Source organism: Coregonus clupeaformis, chromosome 25, assembly GCF_020615455.1.
Source record: "Coregonus clupeaformis isolate EN_2021a chromosome 25, ASM2061545v1, whole genome shotgun sequence".
Taxonomy (NCBI): domain Eukaryota; kingdom Metazoa; phylum Chordata; class Actinopteri; order Salmoniformes; family Salmonidae; genus Coregonus; species Coregonus clupeaformis.
In genome coordinates, this window is record NC_059216.1 from 18,212,226 (window position 1) to 18,228,218 (window position 15,993).

Sequence of the window (15,993 nt, forward strand, 5' to 3'; positions counted from 1 at the left end):
AATGTGCACCCCGGGGGGTTAGCTGCTCAAATATCTCTACTGCTGGACATATCATTCTTAGTATATCTTGTGTAAATTCTTCCGGTGTACAGACATATATTGATTATTGCTACAGTGCTATTTGGGTGCTAATTGGATTCGATGTTCTTGATTTCTTGTTTTTTTGCTGTACTTTAAAAAAAAAAAAAAAAAAGGATTATTTTTTTTGTACTTGTTTGACATTTTACTCATTAAAACCAGATTTTACTGCATTGTTAGGAGCTAGTATCATAAGCATTTCGCTGCACCCTCTATAACATCTGCTAAAATGTTGACTAGGCTCCTCCACCGGTGTCTTCTGCTTCTTCATCTCTTCATCCACTCTTCCACAGCAGGCTCTGAAACTAGACGCTAACATTCTACATCCAGCCTATCAACACAGAGCCTCCATGTAGGCTCCCACCTACTTAGTCCCACTCCACCTACATGGAGGGTAGGCTACCATCGATCTTGATCCTCCGTTCTGTTCTGAAGCATCAGGTCATAGTGGCATTACTAAGGCAGTTCGGTGTTTTAATTGTATCTATAGCATCATCAGAGGCACGATAACCAGCAGTGGTATATTGTGATGTCAGTGTGTACGTTGACAAAGTAGGACTAAGTCAAGAGAAAGTATAGAATATTTCTTTATTTCCATTTTTGTTTCTTTTTTTTTTTAATCAGGTGAAGAAAAATACCTTTTTTTGTTCTGTATAATAAAATATGTTAACTTTATTCATTTTATGAAGAAAAACATAACAAGAAAGAAATGAAAAACAAGGAAGAAAAAAAAAACACATTTCTCATCCTCTTTGTTAAACCTGGAGAGATTTGCTGCATTGCACAGGAAGCAAGTAGATCTGAGGCAGAGTGTGAGGGAGGGAGTGGGGAAGGAAGGAAGGGGTGAAGTTTCCCCCCGAGGCAACAGATCTAGAATCAGTGTCCCCTCTCCCAGTCCTAACCTTAACCATTAGTGGGGGAAAATGCTAAAAACAGACCCAAAATCAGCGTCCTGGGGCAAATTCACCCTACACTAGTAAGGAGGTAAGGGCGATGGAGGTGGAAGGAAGGAGGGAGGGGTGAAAAAGGAGGAGGGAGCAGACAGGATGATTATGACATATAAGATAAGGCCAGGGACATAGAAACATGTTCTGAGTGTTGTAGAGCAGAGCTAGCCTGGTGCCAGATCTGTCTGTGCTGTTTTGCCAAACTGGCGTGACAACGATGAGTGAAAAAGGAGATGGTAAGACATCACCAACAGATCTGGGACCCAGGCTAGAACAGGACTGCAGTGATGGCCCAGTGAGAACAAGATGTTGACGTCTTTTCAACCAAAAATACATATTTTTTTAAACATATTTTCTAACACAAATGACATATTTTCAACATATTTTCAACCATAAATATGTATTTTTGATGTCTTTTCAACTAAAAATACATTTTCAACGTCTTGTGCTCACTGGAAGGACAGTAGGATGGTCTTGCGGGCGGTGGTGAGAGCAGGTAGACTGGTGAGTGACCTCATAAGGCATAACCTCCCAGGTCAGGGGTCAAAGGTCACCCAAAGGTGACTCAGAGGTCACTCTCTCCGTAGAGTGCGGTGGAGAAGGACATGTAGTCCAGGGCGCCGGGTACGGCGTCGGTGCCGGAGTAGGGCGCCATGCGTGCGATGCAGTAATCTGCCTGATCAGGAGGCAACTCACGACGAAGCTCATCGGCCATGATGAAGTTCTGGTGTAAGGGGACAGAAGAAGGCAAGAATAGTAAATGAGGATGTAATGTTTGATGTTTCCGTCTGTATTGACCGTATAGCCCTGCCAGATGCTCGTAACATGAGCTAGGACCAAGTGTGTGCGGTACCTTCACATAATCCACCACATCACACACTTCAGCGCTGGAAGCATTGTGAATACAAAAGAAACCCCGTGAAAAATCGTCAAGCACTTCATTCACTCCTGGATAAGTGTGCATGGCCCGCCCCAGAAATTGTACAGTGACAATTGAGGAGAATTCAATGAATTAATGAAATAAGACATTCAACATGGAGGTAAAGCCAACTGCTGCATACAGTCCATGGAGCAATGGACTTCTGGAGAGACATAATCAAACGCTCACAGAGATCATGCTGAAAGTCAAGCAAGACAATGGATGTGACTGGAAAACAGCCCTAGCTTGTAGATCTGCTGTCTGTCTTCCTTTTCCTTTCATATTGTGTATTCTTCTTCCTTATTAACCCATCTCTTCCCAATGAGCACAAGACAATGAAAAGACATCGAAAATACATATTTTTGGTTGTGCTTGCTGGGTTGCTTTATAAAGAAATATAAACTATTTGGACTAGGGTGAGTCAGTTGGCAACTGTTGATGAAAAGGGCTTTAAGAATGCATTTGATTTATTGATTGAATGACTAAACTGACTGATTGATTGACTGATTGACTGATTGATTGACTGACTGATTGATTTGATTGCTTGCTTGCTAGCTTGATTAATTGAATAGTTGATAAATGTATATGATTACCTTGTCCCCAGCCAGGACCTTGAAGGAGGCAATGACCTGGTCAGCGGTGTCAGTATCGGCCGTCTCCCGGGACATGAAGTCAATAAAGGACTGGAACGTGACCACGCCCACCCGGTTGGGATCGACGATGCTCATGATGCGAGAGAATTCCGCTTCACCCTATTGGACAGGAGCCATGAACACTATCACCATGGGGACCATCGCCAGAGCAACAAGCAAACACACTGCAAGCATCACATCACATTCTGCAGTTAGCAGATGGAGCTTTCACATAAAGGTGAGATATAGATTGTGTCCCAAATGGCACACTATTCCCTATAATATAGTGGACTACTTTTAACCAGGTCCCCATAGGGACCCATTGTACGACAGCACAAACAGATGTGACTGGGACCAGGCAATACAGACAGTAAACTAAGTAGAATGTCTATACTGTAAATGAGAGATCAGACATGTTTTCTGGTTATCTATCAATCCGATCGTGATTGGTGGACCGTTTTGTTTCCAAATAAATGTAGACTGATCTTGAAGAGACGAGTGAACAGTTGTTACCTTTCCACAAAGGACTACAAGGCAGACACATATTGCTACGTTCATACGTTCATAGGTTCATAGGAGGGTACTTGACAGAGGGCGGGATGGAACGGGTGGTTTGGCTTTACCATGTTGTAACCGAGGGAGATAAGGCAGGTTTTGAAGTCTTCCGCTTCCATCATCCCTGTTTTCTTCTACAGGTACCAGCGAGGGACAAACAGTACGGAGGACGAAGAACGAAGGAGGAGCAGATTGAAAGGTGGAAGAGGAGGTTTGGGGGAGAAATGGAGTAGGATAGGGATGTCACAGGTATCCAGGTGGACATTAAGAAGAAGAAGAAGAAGAAGAAGAAGAAGAAGAAGAAGAAGAAGAAGAAGAAGAAGAAGAAGAAGAAGAAGAAGAAGAAGAAGAATTGAGGTAGAGGGGAGATAGAGGGGGGTACAGGGAATACATTGAGGTAGAGGGGGGATGGAGGGGGGTACAGGGAATACATTGAGGTAGAGGGGGGATAGAGGGGGGTACAGGGAATACATTGAGGTAGAGGGGTAATAGAGGGGGGTACAGGGAATACATTGAGGTAGAGGGGGATAGAGGGGGGTACAGGGAATACATTGAGGTAGAGGGGAGATAGAGGGGAGTACAGGGAATACATTGAGGTAGAGGGGAGATAGAGGGGGGTACAGGGAATACATTGAGGTAGAGGGGGATAGAGGGAGTACAGGGAATACATTGAGGTAGAGGGGTAATAGAGGGGGGTACAGGGAATACATTGAGGTAGAGGGGGGATAGAGGGGGGTACAGGGAATACATTGAGGTAGAGGGGGGATAGAGGGGGTACAGGGAATACATTGAGGTAGAGGGGGGATAGAGGGGGGTACAGGGAATACATTGAGGTAGAGGGGGATAGAGGGGGTACAGGGAATACATTGAGGTAGAGGGGGATAGAGGGGGTACAGGGAATACATTGAGGTAGAGGGGGGATGAATGGGGTACAGGGAATACATTGAGGTAGAGGGGTAATAGAGGGGGGTACAGGGAATACATTGAGGTAGAGGGGGGATAGAGGGAGTACAGGGAATACATTGAGGTAGAGGGGAGATAGAGGGGGTACAGGGAATACATTGAGGTAGAGGGGGGATAGAGGGTGGTACAGGGAATACATTGAGGTAGAGGGGGATAGAGGGTGGTACAGGGAATACATTGAGGTAGAGGGGGGGATAGAGGGGGGTACAGGGAATACATTGAGGTAGAGGGGAGATAGAGGGGGTACAGGGAATACATTGAGGTAGAGGGGGGATAGAGGGTGGTACAGGGAATACATTGAGGTAGAGGGGGGATAGAGGGTGGTACAGGGAATACATTGAGGTAGAGGGGGGATAGAGGGGGTACAGGGAATACATTGAGGTAGAGGGGGGGATAGAGGGAGTACAGGGAATACATTGAGGTAGAGGGGGAATAGAGGGGGTACAGGGAATACATTGAGGTAGAGGGGGTTAGAGGGGGTACAGGGAATACATTGAGGTAGAGGGGGATAGAGGGTGGTACAGGGAATACATTGAGGTAGAGGGGATAGAGGGGGTACAGGGAATACATTGAGGTAGAGGGGGGATAGAGGGGGTACAGGGAATACATTGAGGTAGAGGGGGGATAGAGGGGGGTACAGGGAATACATTGAGGTAGAGGGGGGATAGAGGGGGTACAGGGAATACATTGAGGTAGAGGGGGGATAGAGGGGGTACAGGGAATACATTGAGGTAGAGCGGGGATAGAGGGGATAAAAGGTACAAAACAAAGAGAACAAAACAACATTGTTAACCAAAGGCCCCTGCAGGGTGGAGCTGTGTTCAGTACCTGTGCATCGTTGGCGATATCGAAGCCCAGACTGATCAGGCAGGCCTTGAACTCCTCAGCCCCCAGAGTGCCCGAGTGGTCCTGGGGGTGTCAGGTGCGGTAGGAGGCCAGGTGTGAAGGGCCAGTTGTGCCAGGTGTGAAAATCCAGGTAGGGTCCCAGGCCAGGTGTAACAGGTGTGAAGGGCCAGGTATGGGGCCAGGTATGGGGCCAGGCCATGAGGAGGTGTGTCAGGTGGAGCAGGGTGAAGCCACAGTTCATGCAGCACAGCACACATGGAACGGGTGTGTCAGAGCGGTGTCAGTGAAGGGGTGGGGTGAAGTAGTCAGGAGGGGTAGGGTGGATAGGAGAGGGTAGGGGTGTGTCATGCAGAAAGAGGGGGGTTGGGGATGGGGTGGATGGTTGATAAGGGGTTGGGAATGGGGTGGATGGTTGATAAGGAGTTGGGAATGGGGTGGATGGTTGATAAGGGGTTGGGGATAGGGGTGGATGGTTGATAAGGGGTTGGGAATGGGGTGGATGGTTGATAAGGGGTTGGGAATGGGGTGGATGGTTGATAAGGAGTTGGGAATGGGGTGGATGGTTGATAAGGGGTTGGGGATAGGGGTGGATGGTTGATAAGGGGTTGGGGATAGGGGTGGATGGTTGATAAGGGGGTTGGGGATAGGGGTGGATGGTTGATAAGGGGTCGGGGATATGGGTGGATGGTTGATAAGGGGTTGGGGATATGGGTGGATGGTTGATAAGGGGTTGGGGATAGGGGTGGATGGTTGATAAGGGGTCGGGATAGGGGTGGATGGTTGATAAGGGGTTGGGGATAGGGGTGGATGGTTGATAAGGGGTTGGGGATAGGGGTGGATGGTTGATAAGGGGTTGGGGATAGGGGTGGATGGTTGATAAGGGGTTGGGGATAGGGGTGGATGGTTGATAAGGGGGTTGGGGATAGGGGTGGATGGTTGATAAGGGGTCGGGATAGGGGTGGATGGTTGATAAGGGGTCGGGGATAGGGGTGGATGGTTGATAAGGGGTTGGGGATAGGGGTGGATGGTTGATAAGGAGTTGGGGATAGGGGTGGATGGTTGATAAGGGGTCGGGGATAGGGGTGGATGGTTGATAAGGGGTCGGAGATAGGGGTGGACGTTGATAAGGGGTTGGGGATAGGGGTGGATGGTTGATAAGGGGTTGGGGATAGGGGTGGATGGTTGATAAGGGGTTGGGGATAGGGGTGGATGGTTGATAAGGGGTCGGGATAGGGGTGGATGGTTGATAAGGGGTTGGGGATAGGGGTGGATGGTTGATAAGGGGGTTGGGGATAGGGGTGGATGGTTGATAAGGGGTTGGGGATAGGGGTGGATGGTTGATAAGGGGTCGGGGATAGGGGTGGATGGTTGATAAGGGGTCGGGGATAGGGGTGGATGGTTGATAAGGTGTCGGGGATAGGGGTGGATGGTTGATAAGGGGTTGGGGATAGGGGTGGATGGTTGATAAGGGGGTTGGGGATAGGGATGGATGGTTGATAAGGGGTCGGGGATAGGGGTGGATGGTTGATAAGGGGTTGGGGATATGGGTGGATGGTTGATAAGGGGTTGGGGATAGGGGTGGATGGTTGATAAGGGGTTGGGGATAGGGATGGGTGGTTGATAAGGGGTCGGGGATAGGGGTGGATGGTTGATAAGGGGTTGGAGATAGGGGTGGACGGTTGATAAGGGGTTGGGGATAGGGGTGGGTGGTTGATAAGGGGTCGGGGATAGGGGTGGATGGTTGATAAGGGGTCGGGGATAGGGGTGGATGGTTGATAAGGGGTTGGAGATAGGGGTGGACGGTTGATAAGGGGTTGGGGATAGGGGTGGGTGGTTGATAAGGGGTTGGGGATAGGGGTGGGTGGTTGATAAGGGGTTGGAGATAGGGGTGGACGGTTGATAAGGGGTTGGGGATAGGGGTGGGTGGTTGATAAGGGGTTGGAGATAGGGGTGGACGGTTGATAAGGGGTTGGGGATATGGGTGGATGGTTGATAAGGGGTTGGAGATAGGGGTGGACGGTTGATAAGGTGTTGGGGATAGGGGTGGGTGGTTGATAAGGGGTTGGGGATAGGGATGGGTGGTTGATAAGGGGTCGGGGATAGGGGTGGATGGTTGATAAGGGGTTGGAGATAGGGGTGGACGGTTGATAAGGGGTTGGGGATAGGGGTGGGTGGTTGATAAGGGTCGGGGGATAGGGGTGGATGGTTGATAAGGGGTCGGGGATAGGGGTGGATGGTTGATAAGGGGGTTGGGGATAGGGGTGGGTGGTTGATAAGGGGTTGGAGATAGGGGTGGGTGGTTGATAAGGGGTTGGGGATAGGGGTGGGTGGTTGATAAGGGGTTGGGGATAGGGGTGGGTGGTTGATAAGGGGTTGGAGATAGGGGTGGACGGTTGATAAGGGGTTGGGGATATGGGTGGATGGTTGATAAGGGGTTGGAGATAGGGGGTGGACGGTTGATAAGGTGTTGGGGATAGGGGTGGGTGGTTGATAAGGGGTTGGGGATAGGGGTGGGTGGTTGATAAGGGGTTGGGGATAGGGGTGGGTGGTTGATAAGGGGTTGGAGATAGGGGTGGACGGTTGATAAGGGGTTGGGGATAGGGGTGGACGGTTGATAAGGGGTCGGGGATAGGGGTGGACGGTTGATAAGGGGTTGGGGATAGGGGTGGATGGTTGATAAGGGGTTGGGGATAGGGGTGGATGGTTGATAAGGGGTCGGGGATAGGGGTGGATGGTTGATAAGGGGTCGGGGATAGGGGTGGATGGTTGATAAGGGGTTGGGGATAGGGGTGGATGGTTGATAAGGGGTCGGAGATAGGGGTGGACGGTTGATAAGGGGTTGGGGATAGGGTGGATGGTTGATAAGGGGTTGGGGCCATGCACAAAAAGAGACAGAGAACACAACAGTGTACAAACGTTAGGACCTTACAGTGAGGAGCTGTAGCTGTGACACACTGCTGTGTTTGGCCAGTGACAGGACATTCATTCAGAGGTGTTCGGTACAGTGTGGCAGGCAGACTTTACAGTACAGGGCCTTGTGTAATGGTATGCGACAGGCTATCATTCATACGTCATAGTTTGGAAAACCCCGGCATAGCACATATTTTCCCCTTGGTCTGAGACGTGACTGTAAAACCTCGTAACGCCATAGGGATGGATACACTCTACAGCCATGTCTCAGGGAAAAGTTGTCCTTACATATCTGTCTCCAATAGACTCCACATCAAAGAGAAAACCTCATTAACTCATAACTGCCCTAAAAAAAATGGATTTGTATTAAATGCTGCCTCATGGTGACAGAGTGGAAAAACGTGACAGATATCCCCAAGAATGGAAAGACAGACACTAGAACCGTTTCCCCTTAGGACTCCTTCCACAGTTATTGACTGAGGCTATTGACTGATGAACAATGGGGTGGCTATGGAAGAATGCATGAGGTCATGGAGAAATGTAATGGTGGAGTCTAGCTATCAAGGCTCGGTTGGGGATATGGAGGAGTGTAGGAAGGAGGAGGAGGGGAGGAGAAGGGGAGGAGGAGGGGAGGAGAAGGGGAGGAGGGGAGGAGGAAGGAGGAGAAGGGGAGGAGAAGGGGAGGAGGAGGTGAGGAGAAGGGGAGGAGGAGGGGAGGAGAAGTGTGTAAGATAAATAAAAACTCCTCCATCCATCCATAATAGGAGGTGTTCTGTTCTTGATACTGAGCTACTGATGTAAACACTGGTCTAGGAGGAGGTGGGGGGGGAGAGGATAGGAGGGGAGGGGAGGGTGAGGAGGAGGAGGAGGAGGGGAGGAGGGAGGGAGGGAGGAGGGAGGAGGGAGGAGAGGGGGGAGAGGGGAGGAGAAGTGTGTAAGATAAATAAAAACTCCTCCATCCATCCATAATAGGAGGTGTTCTGTTCTTGATACTGAGCTACTGATGTAAACACTGTGGTCTGGGAGGAGGTGGGGGGGATAGGAGGGGAGGGGAGGGGGGAGGGAGGGGAGGGGGAGGAGGAGAGGGAGGAGGGGGGAGGAAAGGAAGGGAGGGGGAGAGGAAGGGAGGGGGAGGAGAAGTGGGACGGATGGGGGCTAGGGGCTGCAAAAAGCTAGGGAGAATGTCTTCTGAGAGGAACAGTATATTTGGTGTCCTGAGGTTTGCTCCCATCAGTGGAGTAGGAGTAAGGTGATCTTATCCTCTCCCCTCATATACTCACATTTCTCTTCATCAACAAATAGATCAACTTAAATTAGTTCAACACCACTATCGATGTTATCAGTTGGTCAACACTGATTATCTACATGATGCAAAAACAAACCCTTCATAAGTCCCCTAGTTTGTTAGTCCCACTATATGAGAGGATTAACATGGTCCAATGACCCACAACAAATTATCCTCTCTTACCTCAACCTCCTGGCTTTGCTGATGTGGCCTACATATGTGGAAAATGCATTGTTTATAACAATATTCCGATCCCTACTATTTAGTAGGTAGACAATGAGTGTACTGAAAAACCTCATCCTCCCTGCATTCTCTGTGAAACTGACCCTGTCGAAGTGGTTGAAGGAGGCTCTGAACTCGTTCATCTGGTCCTGGCTGATGCCCTTGGCGTCCCTCGTCAGAATCTGGTTCTCGATCTCATTGATGGTTCTGGCGATGGTGGTCAGGAGCTGCTCCCAGCCCACACGGATATGCTGCAGGGGGGGGGTAAGACCCAAGATTGTCATCGTAAGGTCACACATTCAAAAACGTATTCTGAAGGTTCTCTAGTTGTCAATAAGAATTGTACCCGATCTCGATATGTCAAAGCAAACATTGTTCCCAGTATGGTGGATATTTGTGAGAGACATTGACATGTTGAAAGCACCGAGCTGTCTGTTTAAACGACTGGCACACAGCTCAGACACCCATGCATACCCCACAAGACATGCCACCAGAGGTCTCTTCACAGTCCCCAAGTCCAGAACAGACTATGGGAGGCGCACAGTACTACATAGAGCCATGACTACATGGAACTCTATTCCACATCAGGTAACTGATGCAAGCAGTAGAATCAGATTTTTAAAAAACAGATAAAAATACACCTTATGGAACAGCGGGGACTGTGAAGAGACACACACAAGGGTATAGACACATGCATACACACTATACACTATACACACACGTACACATGGATTTTGTGTTGTAGATATGTGGTAGTGGAGTATGGGCCTGAGGGCACACACTTAGTGTGTTGTGAATTCTGTAATGAATGTATTGTAATGTTTTAAAATTGTTATAACTGCCTTAATTTTGCCGGACCCCAGGAAGAGTAGCTGCTGCCTTGGCAGGAACTAATGGGGATCCATAATAAACCCCAGGAAGAGTAGCTGCTGCCTTGGCAGGAACTAATGGGGATCCATAATAAACCCCAGGAAGAGTAGCTGCTGCCTTGGCAGGAACTAATGGGGATCCATAATAAACCCCAGGAAGAGTAGCTGCTGCCTTGGCGGGAACTAATGGGGATCCATAATAAACCCCAGGAAGAGTAGCTGCTGCCTTGGCGGGAACTAATGGGGATCCATAATAAACCCCAGGAAGAGTAGCTGCTGCCTTGGCGGGAACTAATGGGGATCCATAATAAACCCCAGGAAGAGTAGCTGCTGCCTTGGCGGGAACTAATGGGGATCCAAAATAAACCCCAGGAAGAGTAGCTGCTGCCTTGGCAGGAACTAATGGGGATCCATAATAAACCCCAGGAAGAGTAGCTGCTGCCTTGGCAGGAACTAATGGGGATCCATAATAAACCCCAGGAAGAGTAGCTGCTGCCTTGGCAGGAACTAATGGGGATCCATAATAAACCCCAGGTAGAGCAGCTGATGCCTTGGCAGGAACTAATGGGGATCCATAATAAACCCCAGGAAGAGCAGCTGATGCCTTGGCAGGAACTAATGGGGATCCATAATAAACCCCAGGAAGAGCAGCTGCTGCCTTGGCAGGAACTCATGGGGATCCATAATAAACCCCAGGAAGAGCAGCTGATGCCTTGGCAGGAACTAATGGGGATCCATAATAAACCCCAGGAAGAGCAGCTGCTGCCTTGGCAGGAACTAATGGGGATCCATAATAAACCCCAGGAAGAGCAGCTGCTGCCTTGGCAGGAACTAATGGGGATCCATAATAAACCCCAGGAAGAGTAGCTGCTGCCTTGGCAGGAACTAATGGGGATCCACAATAAACCCCAGGAAGAGTAGCTGCTGCCTTGGCAGGAACTAATGGGGATCCATAATAAACCCCAGGAAGAGTAGCTGCTGCCTTGGCAGGGAACTAATGGGGATCCATAATAAACCCCAGGAAGAGTAGCTGCTGCCTTGGCAGGAACTAATGGGGATCCAAATAAACCCCAGGAAGAGTAGCTGCTGCCTTGGCAGGAACTAATGGGGATCCATAATAAACCCCAGGAAGAGTAGCTGCTGCCTTGGCAGGAACTAAAGGGGATCCATAATAAACCCCAGGAAGAGTAGCTGCTGCCTTGGCAGGAACTAATGGGGATCCATAATAAACCCCAGGAAGAGTAGCTGCTGCCTTGGCAGGAACTAAAGGGGATCCATAATAAACCCCAGGAAGAGTAGCTGCTGCCTTGGCAGGAACTAATGGGGATCCATAATAAACCCCAGGAAGAGTAGCTGCTGCCTTGGCAGGAACTAATGGGGATCCATAATAAACCCCAGGAAGAGTAGCTGCTGCCTTGGCAGGAACTAATGGGGATCCATAATAAACCCCAGGAAGAGTAGCTGCTGCCTTGGCAGGAACTAATGGGGATCCATAATAAACCCCAGGAAGAGTAGCTGCTGCCTTGGCAGGAACTAATGGGGATCCATAATAAACCCCAGGAAGAGTAGCTGCTGCCTTGGCAGGAACTAATGGGGATCCATAATAAACCCCAGGAAGAGTAGCTGCTGCCTTGGCAGGAACTAATGGGGATCCATAATAAACCCCAGGAAGAGTAGCTGCTGCCTTGGCAGGAACTAATGGGGATCCATAATAAACCCCAGGAAGAGTAGCTGCTGCCTTGGCAGGAACTAATGGGGATCCATAATAAACCCCAGGAAGAGTAGCTGCTGCCTTGGCAGGAACTAATGGGGATCCATAATAAACCCCAGGAAGAGTAGCTGCTGCCTTGGCAGGAACTAATGGGGATCCATAATAAACCCCAGGAAGAGTAGCTGCTGCCTTGGCAGGAACTAATGGGGATCCATAATAAACCCCAGGAAGAGTAGCTGCTGCCTTGGCAGGAACTAATGGGGATCCATAATAAACCCCCAGGAAGAGTAGCTGCTGCCTTGGCAGGAACTAATGGGGATCCATAATAAACCCCAGGAAGAGTAGCTGCTGCCTTGGCAGGAACTAAAGCGGATCCATAATAAACCCCAGGAAGAGTAGCTGCTGCCTTGGCAGGAACTAATGGGGATCCATAATAAACCCCAGGAAGAGTAGCTGCTGCCTTGGCAGGAACTAAAGGGGATCCATAATAAACCCCAGGAAGAGTAGCTGCTGCCTTGGCAGGAACTAATGGGGATCCATAATAAACCCCAGGAAGAGTAGCTGCTGCCTTGGCAGGAACTAATGGGGATCCATAATAAACCCCAGGAAGAGTAGCTGCTGCCTTGGCAGGGAACTAATGGGGATCCACAATAAACCCCAGGAAGAGTAGCTGCTGCCTTGGCAGGAACTAATGGGGATCCATAATAAACCCCAGGAAGAGTAGCGCTGCCTTGGCAGGAACTAATGGGGATCCATAATAAACCCCAGGAAGAGTAGCTGCTGCCTTGGCAGGAACTAATGGGGATCCATAATAAACCCCAGGAAGAGTAGCTGCTGCCTTGGCAGGAACTAATGGGGATCCATAATAAACCCCAGGAAGAGTAGCTGCTGCCTTGGCAGGAACTAATGGGGATCCATAATAAACCCCAGGAAGAGTAGCTGCTGCCTTGGCAGGAACTAATGGGGATCCATAATAAACCCCAGGAAGAGTAGCTGCTGCCTTGGCAGGAACTAATGGGGATCCATAATAAACCCCAGGAAGAGTAGCTGCTGCCTTGGCAGGAACTAATGGGGATCCATAATAAACCCCAGGAAGAGTAGCTGCTGCCTTGGCAGGAACTAATGGGGATCCATAATAAACCCCAGGAAGAGTAGCTGCTGCCTTGGCAGGAACTAATGGGGATCCATAATAAACCCCAGGAAGAGTAGCTGCTGCCTTGGCAGGAACTAATGGGGATCCATAATAAACCCCAGGAAGAGTAGCTGCTGCCTTGGCAGGAACTAATGGGGATCCATAATAAACCCCAGGAAGAGTAGCTGCTGCCTTGGCAGGAACTAAAGGGGATCCATAATAAACCCCAGGAAGAGTAGCTGCTGCCTTGGCAGGAACTAATGGGGATCCATAATAAACCCCAGGAAGAGTAGCTGCTGCCTTGGCAGGAACTAAAGGGGATCCATAATAAACCCCAGGAATAGTAGCTGCTGCCTTGGCAGGAACTAATGGGGATCCATAATAAACCCCAGGAAGAGTAGCTGCTGCCTTGGCAGGAACTAATGGGGATCCATAATAAACCCCAGGAAGAGTAGCTGCTGCCTTGGCAGGAACTAATGGGGATCCATAATAAACCCCAGGAAGAGTAGCTGCTGCCTTGGCAGGAACTAATGGGGATCCATAATAAACCCCAGGAAGAGTAGCTGCTGCCTTGGCAGGAACTAATGGGGATCCATAATAAACCCCAGGAAGAGTAGCTGCTGCCTTGGCAGGAACTCATGGGGATCCATAATAAACCCCAGGAAGAGTAGCTGCTGCCTTGGCAGGAACTAATGGGGATCCATAATAAACCCCAGGAAGAGTAGCTGCTGCCTTGGCAGGAACTAATGGGGATCCATAATAAACCCCAGGAAGAGTAGCTGCTGCCTTGGCAGGAACTAATGGGGATCCATAATAAACCCCAGGAAGAGTAGCTGCTGCCTTGGCAGGAACTAATGGGGATCCATAATAAACCCCAGGAAGAGTAGCTGCTGCCTTGGCAGGAACTCATGGGGATCCATAATAAACCCCAGGAAGAGTAGCTGCTGCCTTAGCAGGAACTAATGGGGATCCATAATAAACCCCAGGAAGAGCAGCTGCTGCCTTAGCAGGAACTAATGGGGATCCATAATAAACCCCAGGAAGAGTAGCTGCTGCCTTAGCAGGAACTAATGGGGATCCATAATAAATACAGATAGAAATATAATTGACTTTATTACCTCCATGGTGTAGTTGGTGTGCTTGTTGTCGAAGATGAGAGCTTCCTGAATCAGCTGGTGGTCTCCCTCCAATTGGTCGATCTTTGGCTTGTAGTTGACAATGTTCTTCTCGTATTGGCGGAGGTGGGTCAGCTGATCCTCCAGGGTTCCGTGCATCTCGATGGAGATACGACCAATCTCCTACAGACAGAGAAACATGGAGGAGGAGGGGGTTCAGCAAAACCAACTGGAGAACCGTGTAGCTCAGTTGGTAGAGCATGGCGCTTGCAACGCCAGGGTTGTGGGTTCGATTCCCACGGGGGGACCAGTATGAAAAATGTATGCACTCACTAACTGTAAGTCTCTCTGGATAAGAGCGTCTGCTAAAATGACTCAAATGTAGAATAGAGAGAATGTTTGAGTTAAACCATTCTGCTGAGTATGAAAACATCCATAGGAGAGGGAGGGTTAAAACCCAACTGGAGAGACTTGAGACTAGAGAACAGAAACTGTTTGAATTGGTTTGTGAAAAACAGGCATGAGAACAAAGAACCAAAACTGCTCTGGTCTGTCTCCTACCGGTCATCATCTCACCTCTAACCCGGCCCCAGGCCGACCGCTCCTATCTAAACCAGCACCTCTCTCTGAGACCCTATGAGGTGGCACACTTTTTCATTGTGGTCCTTCCAGCCGGATGGCAGGGTCTGGTAATATGAGATGTGGGTTGTACAGCCAGGATACCAGTGTTGTAGTCAAGTCACTAAACCTCAAGTCCAAGTCCAGTCACAAGTCCATAGCATTCAGAGTCCTTTATTCTGAGTCCAAGTCCAGTCACAAGTCCCTAGCATTCAGAGTCCTTTATTCTGAGTCCAAGTCCAGTCACAAGTCCCTAGCATTCAGAGTCCTTTATTCTGAGTCCAAGTCCAGTCACAAGTCCCTAGCATTCAGAGTCCTTTATTCTGAGTCCAAGTCCAGTCACAAGTCCCTAGCATTCAGAGTCCTTTATTCTGAGTCCAAGTCCAGTCACAAGTCCCTAGCATTCAGAGTCCTTTATTCTGAGTCCAAATCCAGTCACAAGTCCCTAGCATTCAGAGTCCTTTATTCTGAGTCCAAGTCCAGTCACAGGTCCCTAGCATTCAGAGTCCTTTATTCTGAGTCCAAGTCCTTTGGAGACAGTAAGTTCTAATACCAGTACTAATGGTAATCTCTGCTCTGCTCTGCCTGGACTTTGGACCATAGAAAAAAAATTAATAGAACATTCTGGTTCTCTACTCTGGGTCACCTCCATTTTGGTTTGGATCCAGGGCCCGACGACGTTGGCCTGGTTGGGTTAGGGGTAAAGGTTAGAGCTCAGGGGGTTAGGTCTAGGATAAAGTGTGTGGACTGACCTCCATCTTGGTCTGGATCCAGGGCCCGATGACGTTGGCCTGGTTGGCGAACTGCCTGCGGAGACGCTCGTTGTTCTGCTGCCGGGCGTGCTCTTCGATCAGAGCCTGGTCCCTCTGTGGCACCAGCTGTCTCACCTGGGGGGGTGACAGACAAGGGGACAGACACCTAGTTAGAGCCATAATGGCTCGTTTTATCTCACCCTCTGCTACCTAAGTACCAGCTCTACCTAGGTCACCTGGTGAGGTTTAACACCCGGACACTAGATGGTACAGTATAAAAAAATTTATGCACTCACTAACTGTAAGTCGCTCTGCTAAATGACTAAAATGTTAAATGTACCTAGGTCACCTGGTGAGGTTTAACACCCGATGCGATGCTAATAAGTCCAGGAATCCTCCAACTAGGATTTCTGGAGAACCTTGGAATTTTGGGAGTGTT

At 49.3% G+C, this 15,993-nt stretch overlaps 1 protein-coding gene across 4 annotated transcripts in view; it reads right to left on the bottom strand.

Moving 5' to 3' along the window:
• Positions 1-647: 647 nt before the first annotated feature.
• Positions 648-15,993, bottom strand: part of LOC121539083 (alpha-actinin-1) — a 147,805-nt gene continuing 132,459 nt past the window's right edge. The window contains exons 17-23 of one of the 4 annotated variants that reach the window (XM_041847322.2): positions 15,555-15,689; positions 14,188-14,367; positions 9,462-9,608; positions 4,923-5,003; positions 3,200-3,265; positions 2,538-2,696; positions 648-1,749 (exon numbers count right to left, since the gene is read on the bottom strand). In XM_041847322.2, coding sequence (XP_041703256.1) covers positions 1,591-1,749; positions 2,538-2,696; positions 3,200-3,265; positions 4,923-5,003; positions 9,462-9,608; positions 14,188-14,367; positions 15,555-15,689 — 927 coding nt within the window. In that variant the 3' untranslated portion in view covers positions 648-1,590. Of the gene's footprint in view, positions 1,750-2,537; positions 2,697-3,199; positions 3,266-4,922; positions 5,004-8,994; positions 9,347-9,461; positions 9,609-14,187; positions 14,368-15,554; positions 15,690-15,993 lie in introns of those variants that run through there. The other 3 variants (XM_041847320.2, XM_041847319.2, XM_041847321.2) reach the window with 3 other exon arrangements.